The sequence below is a fragment of the Schistocerca piceifrons genome, chromosome 7, assembly GCF_021461385.2.
Source record: "Schistocerca piceifrons isolate TAMUIC-IGC-003096 chromosome 7, iqSchPice1.1, whole genome shotgun sequence".
Lineage (NCBI taxonomy): Eukaryota > Metazoa > Arthropoda > Insecta > Orthoptera > Acrididae > Schistocerca > Schistocerca piceifrons.
The window spans coordinates 512,956,283-512,973,161 of NC_060144.1; the positions used below are offsets into that span (position 1 = coordinate 512,956,283).

General features: G+C 42.6%; 1 protein-coding gene across 1 annotated transcript in view; it reads left to right on the forward strand.

The window, feature by feature from the left end:
• The first annotated feature begins 298 nt into the window (after positions 1-298).
• The window catches only part of LOC124709056 (feline leukemia virus subgroup C receptor-related protein 2), a 731,120-nt gene continuing 714,539 nt past the window's right edge, over positions 299-16,879 (forward strand). The window contains exon 1 of the mRNA XM_047240704.1: positions 299-571. Coding sequence (XP_047096660.1) covers positions 299-571 — 273 coding nt within the window. The remainder of the gene's footprint in view (positions 572-16,879) is intronic.

The following is a 16,879-nucleotide window of genomic DNA, read 5'->3' on the forward strand; positions in this document are numbered from 1 at the left end:
AACCAGTCTCCAGACGGAAATCAACAACATGTGATCGATCTTTAGTCATGCGCGTTGAGTGGGACGAACGAGCCTTCCCACCGCGCTGACGAAGCAGTAATCGAGCGAGAATAACTGCGGCAAATATGTTGAGGCTGATAACGCAAGGGGACCAGTTCCCGTAGACGCGGAGCAACAGCGTGGGAGAGGTGCGCACAGGAGCGCGCGCTACGTAAACAGGCGACTGCGCACGCGCGAGGCGGTCGTTTCGAGCTCTGTGGCGTCGGCATCGGGCCGGCGCGTTAGTCGGCTGCCGGCGATGGAGGCGCCCGCAGCTACGCCGGCGCTGCCGGACGCGGGGGCGGCGGCGCCGCCCGCCTGCCGGCTGTACGCGCGCCGCTGGCTCATGCTGGCCATCTTCGTGCTCTGCTCGCTGTCCAACTCCATCCAGTGGATCCAGTACTCCGTCATCACCAACATCGTCACCGAGTACTACCGCGTCGACAGCAACGCCGTCAACTGGACCGCGATGCTGTACGAGGTGCTCTACATACCGCTCATCTTCCCCGCCTCGTGGATCCTCGAGAAAACAGTAAGTCCATTAGCAACCCTACAAAACAATTGGGCTAATCCTATCTCCTTAAAAACGTCGTTCTCAGAATGTTGCTTCAGTACGATATATGTCGAAAACGTTGCATATGGTAAATGTTGTTTTGGTTATCAACCATAAGGTTTCCTTGATGCATTTCACCAGTGTTGTGACTTGCTGGGCAGCTGTCAATTTCAATGTTAAATGCAATGTAACGTGTGTTTTATTGTATCGCATAGTTTTTGTCCATGTATTTCAGTTTTTGCCTGCATAAAACTATAGTCGGTTCCTTTTTTTACGTCCCAAAGTATAAAACTCTGGAATTATTTCACCGGAATGCGAGATTGTATCTGAGTCTGATCATTCTGCAACTCTCTCCTATAATATTCAATTTTATTCTTATGATATCTCTCTCAAACAAAAGTACGAGACCCTAATTTAATAAATATAAATGATCGGCGTTTCCTGTTGAACGTACAGCAAAGTGTTTTTTTCGATCTAGTCTGACTGCCTTGCATGTTGAAGCAACCCATATCGAACAGTGACTCCGTCTGTTAGCTGTAAACAGCGAAACAGAAACAGCTCCCTTCCCATTTCTTCACTTCAATTAATACGGGAGGAATTGTGAGCATTATGGTTGCATCCTCGTGACAAGTTGATAATAGGTGTATCGAGTACCGTTTTCTGTTAGCTACTTCCAATAAAGTCGAGAAAGGAAATGTGAAATAAATTCATTCACACATTCCATACGAATCATGTGGCGACCGCTCAAACAGGTGGTTCCTTGCGACGCTGCCTCATGTCACGGAACGCGCAAGCTAGTACTTATAGAAAATTGCGTGGAACCTACAAAAGGTCGAGTCCCACAGATTCAATTAAGATGCCAGTTCCAGGCACAAAGATTAAGTAATATCAAACTGTTTTTTCCATTTTAGGGATTGCCTATTGATAAGATGGCCTGAAAAAGTGGTAAAGTGCTCGATCTAAAACCGTTGTATACTCGGTAAGGAACTGCTGAAAACTGTGTTTATGAATACTTCAATTTCAGAAATATTTCTGGATAGTATTCAAGGAAATGTGTTGTAATGCGATTACATTAGGTACTGTTATTCGTTTCTAAATTATTTGACGCGATATTCTTATATGTTGAATGTTTCTCTTGTGTTTCTTTAACAGTAATTACTAAACCCTCATAAAATTTACGATTGCAGCAAGATATAAAACAGGACATTACGTACTTAATTTGGTATGTAGCATACCACTGGTGGTCAAATAATTGCAATTAATAATGCATAGCCTATAAATTATACTTACATTGAATAAAATGTGGAGTAGTGAACTTTACGATTGTTTAGTAGCATCTAACATTCTTCTCCCTGCAGTGTTTCAGAGTTAATACATCGCTGTTGAAGCTTCTTCCGCATTTTGATATTTATAAATTATCCGTTTGATATGTCTTCTTCACTCATTTCTCTAGATGAAGATTATTGCAGGTACCCTACAGCGATCGCTAAGCAGAATTTAAACTACGTAGAGTTAGAAGTGCTTGTTAATCAAACATAGCAATTTCGTAAGCGTAGCATCAGGTGGAAAGTTTTTTTTTTTTTTTTAAATCTTGTCTCCTCTTTGGCATACTGCTTCTTGTTACCGTCACGTTTCTGAGGCTACGTTGAATCTTCAGGCAGTGTAAATATAACGATAACTCAAGCACGAGTTTATCTGCTTCTGATCGGCAGCTACAGCATCTCTAGTTGTGAGATAGCAGCCTTCCACTCAAAAGAATTGTATCGCTTTCTTTCTTACTCGGGAAAGATGAAATTTTCTTCCTCGTACTGCAAGATATATTGTTGGCTGATGGCGTACTAGTTCACGTCTAACTTCAAACGAAAGAGAAGAGACGAATTTCGAACTGCCATACTGTACGATTTTAGGTTCACGATACACAACTACACGGCAGTTGCGGTGAATTTAATACACTGACAAGCGGCTATATGTTTAAATCTGCATACGGGCCGTGGACTACGAAATTATTGTGAAAAGTTGAGTGGCAGTCACTGGTTGCTGTTCTATTCTGCGCAAAGGTTGTGGTTCAGACGCGGACTCTGATTACAGAGAACTGCAGCATATTTTAAAGGTTCCTGGAAAATTAAAACTGTGTGCTGAACCGAAACTCGAACCTCATCTAAAAACAATCTCCCCCCCCCCCCCAGGCTGCGGTAAACCGTGTCTCCGCAGTATCCTATCTTCTAGGAGTGCTAGTCCTTCAAGGCATGCAGGAGGGCTTCCATGAAGCTTGGAAGGTAGGAGATGTACTGGCGAATGTGAAACTGTGAGAGCGAGTCGTGGGTCGTATTTGGACAGCTGAGGCGATAAAGGACTTCCCCGTGAAAGGCAAAGCTCCCAGGTTCGAGTTCAGGTCCGGCACAGTATTAATCTCTCTTATTATTATAACTGTTTATTGACAAATTTAAAGTTCATAAAGAAGTTGTAACAGTTTCTGGGCGCTGTCCCAAATTCTTCCTATCAGTTTTTCTCTAGCAACTCTGGATAACCTACTGACAAGCGCTCCAAAATACCTTCATTTTAATGTTTTGACCGATAGAGACGCTATTCCATGAAATTCCTGTAGCCCTCCACGTCTTTCTGTATATGCCTTGCCGCAGTAACTGCAACCTTAGTCTCTTCTGTCCACCCTCCGACCAAAATGTTGACTTACTCTGTTTGAAATCTCTCGTAATACTCATATCTGTGTATATTCAACAGCCCCCACTGTAATGCACTATCACAAAACGTATCTTTCTTCTGTAGCCCAAATAAGTGCCTATAAAATGCTTTCATTAAAGGCCCCCCTAACCAAAGAGGAAGTCTGCTTCTCTTCTGAACGTCTCCCCCTTTCCGCCAGAAGTTGTGCGAAGATCGAAACTAAGTGGTGCGGTTCCCACGACGATTCATGGACTTCCAGAAATCCATAAGAAAGATGTTCCTATGACCTAACAGTGGGTAACATTGGCTCTCCAAACTGGCTGTGCGAAACACTAACGCCTCTTGCGTGAAAATGTGCTCATCACAAGCGCCACTGCGCGGACTTCATTGACAAGCTACAATCGCTGAAACTGAACAGTTCTGATCTGTTAGCCAGCTTCTGTGTCGTGTTTTTACTCACAAACGTTCGACTTTCATAATTCTTATCACTTACTGGTACAGTTTTCATAAAGATATTTCAGCTTTTTTCAAACATGCAATGACCTCGACATACTTTTTATTTAACAACGAATTTTTTTAAACACACTGACGGTGTCACCGTGGTTATCCCCCGTCACCTCTGATGGCCAATTTATTTACGAAGGATTTCGAGGAAGAGATTCTGAAATCTGCTGTCTTAAAACCCACTGTATTTTGGAGGTATATTGACGATACGTTTGTTGTGTACCCCCGTGGCGAAGATAAATTAAATGAATTTTTAAACCTTTTGAGTTAGATCCATGCACAAATCCCGTTTTAAGACCTTTTAGTTCGGCACAAAGATGCCACCTTGTGGCGTACAGTATATCTGAAACTGACGCATACAGTCTTATATTTACGTGCAAGTACCTGCTACCAGTTTGTGTTCTCAGACATTTGGTTCATCCCATCACTGCTGCTGACACCTGTCTGCATGATGAGCTCCTACAATTAGTTTTTGAAGCTAACGAGTAATCCCCAGTGCAGATATGTAAGCTCATACGAATGAAACCAAAGGTGGACATAAGTTAAGTAGAAGACAGAGATTTCAGTGGCTTTCTCGCCATATGTGGAAAGACTATCGTCAGAAACAGGACGGATCCTCAGCAAGCACAAAGTAAAAGCGATCTTTCGCCCCAACAGAAGACAACAGCCCTCTTGGGTTCCGTTAAAGATGGTTTGATGCTCCAGGAGGCTGGAGTTTACTAGATGACACGTGAATAATACCTTTCATGCATCGGACAGACGACTTGTACAATCCATGAAAGATGTACGGAACGTAGCAGGTACATCTACGTCTACCTCATCTTTCTGGGACTCGGTGGTGAAAGAGGAAACTGAAATACGTTTGGCGATGGATTTAATTAATAGATAGCTGCTTCAGCTTTCATAAGACACGGAAACCGGCGCTTTTTGTTATAAACTTACAAATACGTCGCGACAGTGCAGCTCAGAGTGATACATAGACATACCAGCGTGGACTGACTGCGCAGCCACAGATATATTTAATGCACAATGTACGTCTTTGCTGGCGACCAACGTCTCTGGCGCCTTGTCCATCAATGGTGGCATGCGCAGTGGCACGGTCCGCTAGTTTCAAAAGGACGGAGCGAGTGATGAAGCGTCAGTGTTTCGGCTCACTCCGAAGATGGCTGAACTATATACAGACGAAATATTAGAAGTTAAATGTATGTAACTGCACAGCCGAAAGATGATGAAGCAGTTATTGCGCCGCGAAAACATGGAGATGGTTCCCTACTTGTCTAATTGTCTCTTGTAACAGGTTATCATCTTCCCCAACATCTTAAAGGAATGGGTGTCTCACCACTACCCTGAGCTTTCTTCCTTTTTCCACTCTGCCCACGAACATCCACATTTGTAACACTCACACTATCCATAGATAAATCAGTCTCTCAACTTCTTTACTGAGCAGTTTCTGCAACTCTGAAAACTCATTATTCAGTTAGTTCTCTAACAATTATAACCCTCCTTGGACACGTTGTCTCTTCTTCTTTCACGATTCGTCGCGATACCACCTCATTCAAATGCGCTACTTGATTATTGATTTTACCCATTTGCTTCATAAAATGATGTTGCACAGCTTTCTTAAACTCTTCTTTACGTTTCTACAATTCTATAGCTAGTTCTCTTTTTAAGTTATCCACCAATATTCCTTTCTACTCTTCGTGTTTTGTCAAATATCTTTTTACTTTATCTAATAACTTTTTATATTTTGCTAGCAAACGATTAAAAAATCTTTATCATCGCCACTGACCATTTTGTTGAAATTGAAAAATCACACACAAATACAGAAAATAGCATTATTAAATAAAATCAATATTTCTAGTTCTTCCAGAACCATAGTATCACGGGCATACTATTTGAAAATACATAGCTTACGATGATATTTTGAGTCTCAAAGTTAGAAAAAAAGTTAATGTATCTGAACTTGAAAACTACTACAGTGACTAGTGGAGGCCAACAAATGTACCATTGAAGTTTATTCTTCACAACAACGCTCTGACTACGGTCAGCACATCCATATGCAAAAAGAATATTATTTTTCTACGAACACTTTATCTTAGGCCGTAGCTGCTTATTCTAGCCTCTCTCTGGAAAACGTTTATTAGTTAATCTCCACCAGGCAGTCCCTTTCCTTTTCCATCAACGACGACGTTATTTGAGTCCCTCGTCAGTCCTCCGTACAAACGCATCCAAAATATCTTTGTCAGCTATAGGTATCACATTCAGCGGCAAACAGGGCACTTACGACAGTATGGATAGTAAAATAGTAGATTCGCTTTTTATTACCAGATCGGAAACTGCCCAGTTATTTTTACAGATTTGAAAGGACAAAATTTATTTTGTCCTAACGGTAGCCAAAAATACTAGTGCACAAAATGACAACGTGCATCGGACTGCGTCCGTGAGGCGAACGATGTGTTTTAAGTACTGTGTACTTGAATTAGGTCGTAAGCATACGGATAAAAAACCTGTATCCAAAGTAAATGAAGGTGGTTTGCTGTTGTAACGTAATATGAGAGAAAGTTAAGACGTGGATTTCACGGGAGAGGTGGTGTTTAGTTTTCATAGCTGCAGCGTGGCTTAGTTGTGTGATAGGCTGCAAGCCATAGACAGCAGATAAGAATACATACCCCGATTCTTTGAAAATATGTTGCAGTTCCCGCGTTATCGCGGGTATGTCTAATCAAAATTACCCAGCTAGAACACCCTCTCGCTGTTGTACTCGTAATCGTACAGGGGAAATAGAACGCAAACATGTACAATGTGAATTACTCTCGTGCAATGAGTTTTTAGTTTTCTGTGAACAGATGTCGTACCGCGCTTCTGTCTGAAAATAAAGATGTAACCGTCTCTTGTCTGATTCACAGCAGCTTAAGATAAGTCATCGGCAAATCTCTCTTGTAATGACTGTTACAAACTAAAAGCTTTCTATTCATTTTTTTTGCAAGAAAAGAGTCAGCATTCTCATTAATGAAAGGAAAGAAATATTTACTTACATTACATTTTAACATTCCAATTAATCAGCATAAATTCGTTATTTGCATTGTCTCGAAAGTTTTTCGATGCTCAGTTTCCTTCTTAAAACTCACAACAAAACTTCCTTTTCTGTGTCCATACTCTCACAGATAATTTTAATTATTACTCCATTCAAGAAGCAAGAACATTCTTGAGAATACTCAGTTAATACATCGCTATAACAAAGAATAATTATAGTTCTTTCTTCCCCCCCCCCCCCCCCTCCCTCTTCATCGTTTGCGGCGTGAATACCGAAATAAAAGGCATTTTAACTACTAGTTCGTCTTTACCTACTTAATTGAAAAGATTTTATTTTAATTGTATTTCATTTGGGTTCTGCGAGAAATTATTTGCAAGTCTTGAGGTTACAAAAAAACACACTGCTTGTGAACGAAACTCGCATGAAAATACATGTGTGAAAAAATGTTACCTTATAACTTCGGCTACCTCAATTACGAAAGACCCCACCGTACGATCACCAACAATCTGCCCACAAAGGAGTTCACTTACTTCAGACATAATGCGCTCGCAGCTACACATAACACTATCACCACATCGGCTGATACTTGCAACGTATCGAGGACATTGTACAGGTGCTATTCGTGGCACACCTTGCAGTATTGGCTACCATCTGCATTAATGTTCAAGCTTCATTTCTCATGGCGTTTCACGAAATGAGTCAAAGATAACGACGGAGTTTTGCTGTTTGGGTAGAAAAATAGCTGACAATGGCCGAAGTAGATAAGATGTAATGTGCAGACTGGCTATAACATGTTTCTAAAAAATATAATTTTTTAAAACATGTAATATAAATTAAAGTATTAGGTTGTCTTTTCTGAATGTACTTGGCTAGCCTTTTACGGAAGTAAAACGTAGACAACAAGGATTTCAGACAAAAAGAGAATAGAAGCTTTCGATATGTGATGCTACAGAAGAATGCTGAAGATAGGTGGGTTGGTTCAAATGGCTCTGAGCACTATGGGACTTAACAGCTATGGTCATCAGTCCCCTAGAACTTAGAACTACTTAAACCTAACTAACCTAAGGACATCACACAACACCCAGTCATCACGAGGCAGAGAAAATCCCTGACCCCGCCGGGAATCGAACCCGGGAACCCGTTAGGTGGGTTGGCCGAATAACTAATGAAGCAGTACCGAGACTAACTGGAAAAAAAATCCTGGCACACATTGACTGAAAGAAAGGATTTTGAGCCATCAAGAGTCGCCAGTTTGGTAATGGAAGAAAGTACGGGGTGTCTAAAAACTGCAGAGGGAGACGAAGGCTTGCCAGCAGTGAACAGTGATGAAGAGCCGTGTGCAGAATAGACTAGCTTGGAACACCACAACAAGAATAAGAACAACATGGAATTCAATAGAAATGGTAACACATCGACTGCTAATACTAAGCAGGATGGCGCAGTGGCAAATCTCACTGGACTTGAATTCGTAAGGAAGGAATCCAAACCTCAGTCGTGGTGTGCTGATTTAGAATTTCCGTGGTTCCTCTGGGTCACGCCAGACTAACCGCGGCCGGTTCCCTTCCCCAATGTCAACTGCTGTCGATGGCTTGTTGAACTCTGAACCTTTTATCAACGGATAGCTGCGAGTAAAAAAAAGCAACTTAGTTGACAATGCCAGCAGCTGACTCAAATCCTACGGGAGCCACGCAGCTTCTGCAGATTGGCCATCTGTCGTTACATCTACATATACTGAGAGTCTTTCTTTTTTTTTTTTTTTTTTTTAAAGTCCTATACTTTTACAAATGACAGATAGTACTGGTCGAAGTCGGAAAAATGTACAACAAAAATGTGTGCAGAGAGACATACGCTCACCAGACAAAAAGTTACCTCTAGAGCAATCATTACGAATACATTTTGCTACCTTATAGTTCCGGCCCTCGACTTAATTACTACCTGGATTTGGTCAGGAAGTGAACCCACAAAGTTGTACAGGTACGGTCGCATGCAGATTAAGACACTCGCTGAGGATCTGATCTTGCAGTTCCACCAGATTGCGGGAATGCTGATGTCGGCGTTTTACCCACTGTTCTAACTTTCTGTGGGGTTTAAATCATATGATTCTGCAGGCCAGTCGAGATGTTACAGGCTGGGGGAGAGTTCACAAAACTAGTCACATATTCTTACAGCCCTATGAGCTCTGCTGTTGTCTTGAAAAGTAGGGATACCAATAGCATACTCATCATGCAGATGTTGACTGAAAGGCAACACCCGATCGTTCAGAATGTTTAAATAAGCATGTTGGTTCATGTTAGTGGCCACCTCAGCGAGCGGACCAAATTCACGATAAGAGAAAGACTCACAGATCCATTTCCGGCTCGAGCCTGACGTCGCACACATTTAGGATGAAATGCCTTCGGTGCAGTAGCAGACGTGCGTCATTTGTGAAGACAGGCGACGACGTGATTCGTCAGACCACGTTACGTTCCGCCAGTCAGCTACTGTCCACGTTCGATTATTTCTAGCCGACTGAAGCACAGCTTCGTGTGTCTGTATGAGCAAAGGACACTTGAGAGGTGACAGACTTCAAATATTCATTGCATGCAGTTCCCATCGCAATAATTTCTCGCTGACAGGTGGGGACGGACCTTCATTCACTGCCTACATCAATTCCTGTCGGGTTTGTAAGCGATTTTGATTTAAAAGACGAGAAACGCGTCAACGGTCCGTCACAGTCATCATCTTTTTTTAGGCCACAGTTGTGACATATTTAGTGGCTACTTGTGTTACACCACTGGCTGTAGACACGTTGGAACAGTTCTCCGCATAACACCAAGAAATCCAGCAACTTCACACACCATTGGCGACTCTGTCACGTCCTTAAATTTTCCCACGTCTATCTACAATGTCGGCTTGAAGCAAAAATATCTCACAGATCGCTAACGCCGTGTGCTCTCGTAGAGGAGTGCTGGCACTGGTAAGCACGTGACTCGATCGCTGCCCCATCTGTAAAGGCCTAACGACTTACCTGTGCGTGCGTATGGGGGTGACTAATTTTTCATACGGTAACCTTCCTTTTGAGGAACGGGACATTGTCTTATGATAGTCTTTTAGCACTACTGGAAGTTCTCGGAGTGCTTTCCAATTGTCTTTACATATCCCAACCTACCATCTCAAAGAATCATGAACTTGTGCAAACACACCTAGATGTCTTCCGATTTCTTCAGAAGCATACTACACGCGCTACTAAAACGTGTATACGTTGTCGATGGGTATGGAAACATCAATACAATTAAATGACACCAAGAGAAAGTAAGCTACAAATGACGTTTCTCGCTAAGAGCATTGTACAACAAGGGCCCCACTGTCAGACTGAGTTCGTGAAAGAAGATGCCCATTGTCAGACTGTTCTGCTGCGGTACGAATAACAGTTGCCTGACAGTGTGAGAGTAAAATAGCTCGGGAACTGGAAAAATACTTAGGTTTAAGTACACGGGACAGTACGATTCTTGTGGAAAAACTTCTGAATCGCACACAGATTCATCGTGAAATTCGGGCGGCACGTGGACCAAATGCAATGACGCATCCAGCTGTAGTGAAATGGTGCCAGCAATTTTACGAAGCCCGCTCGGACAGAATGATGCTGATCGGAAATGAAGGCCATAGACAAAAGACAATACCCAGGCAACCGAGGAACTGATTCGCAGTAATCGCAGGGTGATTATAGCAGTCATTGTCCAGTAGATGCGTATCACAACATGCAGTGCTCGTTCCATCGTCCTGGATCGTCTGGAGTATATTGAACTGCGCTCACTCTAGGTTCCGCGATCACTGTCTCATGCGAAGGCGCAAGGTTTACGGCGTCTCTGAATTTCGTAGAGCGTTACTCCACGGAAGGCAATGATTCCCTAAATAGCATCAAAAGGGCGATGAGACACGAATCCTTTATTTCACGGCTGTAACAAAGATAGCGTATGTTTAATGGAGATACGCCACCTCGCCTTTGCCAAGTGGCACCATCAGCAATTGAGGTCGTGATCACCATTTTCGTCAACTGTGAAGGAACCGTGCACACACAGTTTACGGCAGAGGGCACAACCATTAACGCAGTGCGACACTGACTCAGCTGCAAAGACTCTATGCACAGCAAGGAGCGTTGAAAATTAAGCAAAGACATTGTTCTTCGCACGACAATGCAACACCCGACAAGGTGCCCACAGCGCAAACTTTGCTTCAGCGTTATCGATGGGAGGTTTGGAAGTATCCACCATACAGACCAGATCTTGCACCATACGGTTCCCATCTTTTCGGCAACGCGGAAGAACATCTGGGGAGGGAGGGGGGTTGATGGGAGGGGGGAAGGGTCTAACAATGACGTCGTTCAGACAGCGGTCGTCGAATAGCTCTGTTAGCGGGACACATCCTGAGGCATCGAGCCACCATAAATTTGGTAATGGAGGGAAGTGTTTTGATAAAAATTGGAGAATGACGATCGAATACAGTAATCAGGTTAAAGAGGTATACAGGTGGTGGACAAAATAATTTGAACACTTGACAACCACACAACTTTTAATTTATTACTAAGGAGTTGGGCCACCACTGGCTTTGAGAACGGCTGCAGTTGTTCACGGAATAAGTTCGTAGAGCATCTGAATTGTTCCCAGCGGAATGTTATCGGTTTCTTGTACCAAACCATCCACCAAATGCTTCAGAGATGTTGGAGCTTTAAATATCTCTCTCTCTCTCTCTCTCTCTCTCTCTCTCTCTCTCTCTAACTCTGCAAGAACGTTAAGTGATTTTGAGAGCTGGCGATTGTGCTGGCGGCCGGCCGCGGTGGCCGAGCGGCTCTAGGCACTTCAGTCCGGAGCCGCGCGACGGCTACGGTCGCAGGTTCGAGTCCTGCCTCGGGCATGGATGTGTGTGATGTCCTTAGGTTAGTTAGGTTCAAGTAGTTCTAAGTTCTAGGGGACTGATGACCTCAGGTGTTAAGTCTCATAGTGCTTGTAACCTCTCCCCTCACTTATCGACCTTAATGACAGTGAGAAATTAAACCGCGTGTACCTAATGGAAATTTGGGAAAAGCAATCGTCACCGAAGTTAATCTATCGGTAAAGAGGGAGGAAAGGGTTACATCTAAATGAAAGGAAAAATGCAAATGAAACTGGTGGAAATCAATTTTGAAAAGGGGTAAAGTTAATAAAGAAAGTAAATGTGCGGCCGTTACGTTAACAATTAACTAGCGGTAATTAGATATTTGAGATTTGGGGGAAATCACGGTCGCCAGTCCTAAGGACAATTACTATAGTAACTGAAAAAGAAAGGTTATTACACATATAATTAGCACTAGAAGCGTGGCAACTGAAGGTTGACACGTGTAGTGTGAAAACTGAAAGTTTGTCAGAAGTAATAAATTTCGCTACACTCTGACTTAATTTAGCAAAAGAATTAATAAAACCGGAAAATCGAAAATTAATTTAGTGACTGAAGTTAATAGTGAGCTTTCTTTCTGAAGCACATCGAAATCCAGTAAAATACGGTTAGTCTTGGACTACCTCAACAATCATTTCAAAAGCAACTTGACTCTACGCAATTTAGAAACAAGATATTTAACTTTGAACTTGAATTAAATGATTCTGAACTATTAACAATAGTAAAATTTAGTACGTACCAAGCTGAGCTGCAGTCACAGGTAAGCTAAAATATGCTAACAAAACTCGCACTCTAAATTTGTGCTCGTGTAACCTAAATATTGTAGCCAGCTACTGAACTTTGAAATTAAAGCAGTGAAATCTAAGCATATTATTTTAATGCTGGCGTTTGAATTTCAACGACACTCGGGTTCATTTCGGAAAAGGAAGGGACCCTGCTTGGCAATGCAATTGGGACAATGAGCAACAAAGGTTCATGCTAAGTTGCTGTAATTTTGCGAGGCAAATGGAACAATTTGAAAAGCTGAGGTCTGCCATACAGTTCTGAAACTTTACGTGCTTTTAGTCTTCCTTGTTGGTTGATTGAAGGTTTGAAGCCGTCGATCGAGGAGGTGGCGACAGTCACTCATTGTCGGCCGTCGCTGTTGCAGAAGCTGGATGTTGGCGCGCCTTCTTCTCGACACGGTCACCAGGCGAAACGGGCTCTTGATGTGCGCCAGCTAATGCTTCCCGTCCGCGACACCATGTCAGAAACTATCATCGCGAGTCGAGCGCAATTACTTGCTGCCAAACCCCGAAAGCGCGGCAACTCGCGGGAGCGTCACACGACACCTGCTCCACTCGCTACTCCCGCCAGACTCCCACTGTTCTGCCCGCGCTTCACGCGGCAGAGTTAACACTACCAAAGATCCTACACACTTTGATTCTTCACACGACCTATCGATGTAATCGTTCGATAGCAGTTTTCCCTAGGCAAGACCCAGCGTAAAAATACAAATACTCTTTACACAACAAACCAATTATACAACGACATAAGTGCATAAATATATATATACAAATAGTAAAACAATTACAATATGTAAAGACACAGAAATGTCATATATTCAGGTAACAAAAATAAGGAAAACAAATTATAGTACAATAGGTGGAAATAGGAGGATATGCATTTCCGGCATTACACGTGCCCCACATTGTCTGAGGATGTTCGTGTAACGTAAACGGACTCAGAAAATGTCCAAAAAAAGGAAACAGCGGAAATGCATATGCTCAAAACATCAACAAAATTTAGCATTCGCCTAATTAACCATAAACCAATTTTTAGACGATAATAATTGAGTGGAGACACTCCTAATCTTATTCCACTGTGTCATCTTGATCAAAATAAAACAGGTTGACAATATATTAAAATTCATAGAAAACACAGAAAATGGTTTAGCTATTCTAAAAATCTAAATTCCTAGCAGTATCAAGAAATGGAATACTATTTACAAAATTAATCAGAGTACATGGTCATAAAAACAGGTAGATCAAAATACGCAAATTAATAATTAATTACATAGAATACACATTTTTACATAACCTTTTCATAATTAATATCTCGTCATGAGATTCCACTTAACGCTAAACAAGAAAATAATATTCAGTAGATCGAAAAAAACATAAATATTGACAGCAGAATTCTTTCACATCAGCTGTCCGGGAAGAAAAACTATTCCGCCTTTCGTACTCGCAAGTACAAAGAATGCCGACAGCGGCACAAGAGCCAACAGCGGCACAAGAGCCGACAGCGGCTCGCCTCGCCAGTATTGTTGCGCCCGCGTGTGCGGCACGCTTGATCTCACTCGCCCTTGTGACGGCGTTTCCAGAACGTCCGTTTCACTGAATTCTTTAGGAAAAACTCACTCCCGAGTAATCTCAAGGAGTCCATAAACACTATCACAGTGGATAACACAACACTGTCCATCATCACACGCATGTACTAGCCTGAAACTTAAAACAGCGTCTAAGTACATCGGCAATGACTAGTAAATTACATATTTATGAAATCTTACAGCTATTTACAAAATCATATTTACATTCCTTAATCTACTGTGACTCAGCTGAAAACTTAAACTAGCAGCTTGGATTTTTCAGTTGATTAGATCATGATTAAATTGATTAAAATTAAATTGATTAATCAAAACGCGCTTTAGTGTCATGACGACGTATGCGAGCATCGGCTTTTAGCTTCATTACTTCTCGCAAACGATCCTTTTTCACACCAATATTAATGTCAATCCGTGGAGGGAATTTGATTATCTCTTCCACTAAACTTGTACTTCTGTCACCCAACAGGATTTCCTCTGGAGAAAATCCCGCAGATTCATGTCTCAAGGTGTTCATAATTCTCTCAAATACTGCTACATATTTGCCCCATGCCCTATGGTTGTGATGGCAATAGGTACGGGAAAGTCGGCCTCGTCTTTGTTCGTGTGTTACGTTTGACACACCGTCTACAATACTTTCCAATTCACTTTCTACATTATTGTCAATGCCGAGATTCTTCACATTACAGTAGTTCAGATTCATATCTACGTCAATACCATCCGGCCAGTTAACAATGTGTATAGGCGGGTATTGCCTATGCACACTGTCTCCTGCCTCGTCAAAACTAACTACTATTGTTTTATCTTGGGACGTACATGTCAACGTTTTGCTTTCGCAGTTAATCACTGCACGGTACTTTACTAGCCAATCTAACCCGATAATTACTTCCGTAGTTAAGTCTGGCACGACGACAAACTCTTGTTCAAATCGTGCCCCACATATCTCGAAGTTGACAAAAATCTGTTTTGTGACCGGTTTACTGGCCTTCCCAGTAGCACCGATAATTTTCACTCCTGTTACTGGCATAACTACGATGCCAGGTCTGTCTTTCAGTAACTCAAATATTTTCCCAGATACAGCACTCAATTCTGCACCGGTGTCAATCAACACGTTTAGTTGTAGGTCGTGCATATTAACAGACACTACTATCTGTCTACACTTGTCCTCGACTGTTTCTTTATTTTCCCACAGTAAATCCTCGTCTATATCCAGGTCATTCCAGAAAAAACCATCCGGCTTTGATCCTAAATCCAGTTTATCTGGCGGCTTTTTCAGCCTCTGTTCACATACAGTTTTAATTTCAACACGTTTGTCCTGAGGCTTAGTCTCTAGCTTCGCCTCCAATACCGAAACCTTTTCCTGTAACTCGTCAACTAGTGAGTGTTGCTTTGCTGTCAATTCACTAGTTGTCACCTTCGTTGATTCCACTTTGGTCAGATTGATCTCATCTGCCAATCTACCTGGAGGAATGTGCCCAGTAGCATCTGAAATTACTTCCTCTGGATCTGCGCAACCCACACTGCTATCGTCGGACTGTATAATGTCAGCTCTAACCTCATACACGCTGAAATCTACGTGGTTTTCTACCAATCGTGTCCGGCTATCACTAAAATTTTCGTAATCTTTCTCCTTAATACTCTCGCAACGTTTAAACTGGAGGTTTGCGTCGGATGGGTCGGCTACTTCTATCACTATAACTTTCGGTAAAGTCTGCCGGTTAGGGCCAGAACTTTCCGTTACTACTTCAACATCTAACTCCTGCGGGACGAAACACGACGAATCTTGCTCGTGCTCCCCATTAACATCAACTATTTCTGGTAAAGTCTGCCGGTTAGGGCCAGAACTTTCCATCACTTCACAAATACTATCTTCCTGTGGGACGAGACGTGGCAAATACTGCACGCGCTCCCCATAAACACTTCTCCCATACAGACCCCTATAATCTCTTAGTTCGTCGTATAAGCGACCGAACTGCCTTAACCAGACCTCATCCCTCTCTGCATCCCCTCGCTCGATGACGGACGTGTTATCCGACATCTGATCTTCTCTCAACAATTGCGAATCATTCTTAAACTCAATCTCCAGTTCCGCTGTGGGTATTACAGCTGCCCCTTTATAATCGATTTCCGGAACACTACTTAAATTGTTCTCACTGACAGTGAATGTATTTTCTACTGCCGTGTATACAGTTGATCTACTAGTTGTGGGCGCACTCCTTTCTCCTAACACTGGCACACTCTCCCGCCGTTGATTATTCCACACGGATTTTTCATAACGACGACACCTGGGTTTTCTCCTGTTATTGGGCCGCCAAAATTTCTCCACGCCTGGTCGGCCCCTCACCGGCGCGGCTAATGGTTTCCCTGTCTCGTCCCAGCAGATACGCTCCCCAGATGCTGCTGAGGCGGCTGATCACACCCTCTGGCGTTATTACTATTCTGTGAAGCCCGTATCACGTTAGTATGATACTGGTTTCCGTCATTCCTGTTATTATTTGCATTGTACCGATTGTTATTACGGTCCGAACCATTATTGTTATTGCTGCCATGGTTGCGGTATGCATTATTCCCGTGGTTATCGTTGTTGTGGTCGCTGTGGTACCCGTTGTTGTTACCACGGCCTCTACCACTGTCGCGATTATTGCGCCAATAGTCCTCGTCCTCAACTCTTCCCAGGAAATCATTGATTGTCCTGTAATTGCTTCCTACGTATCGTTTTGTATCATCTGGAAGCTTCTTGTAGAGTTCCCAGACTATTTCGGATTCCGAGCGGCGGTCACGCAAATATTCCAACTTG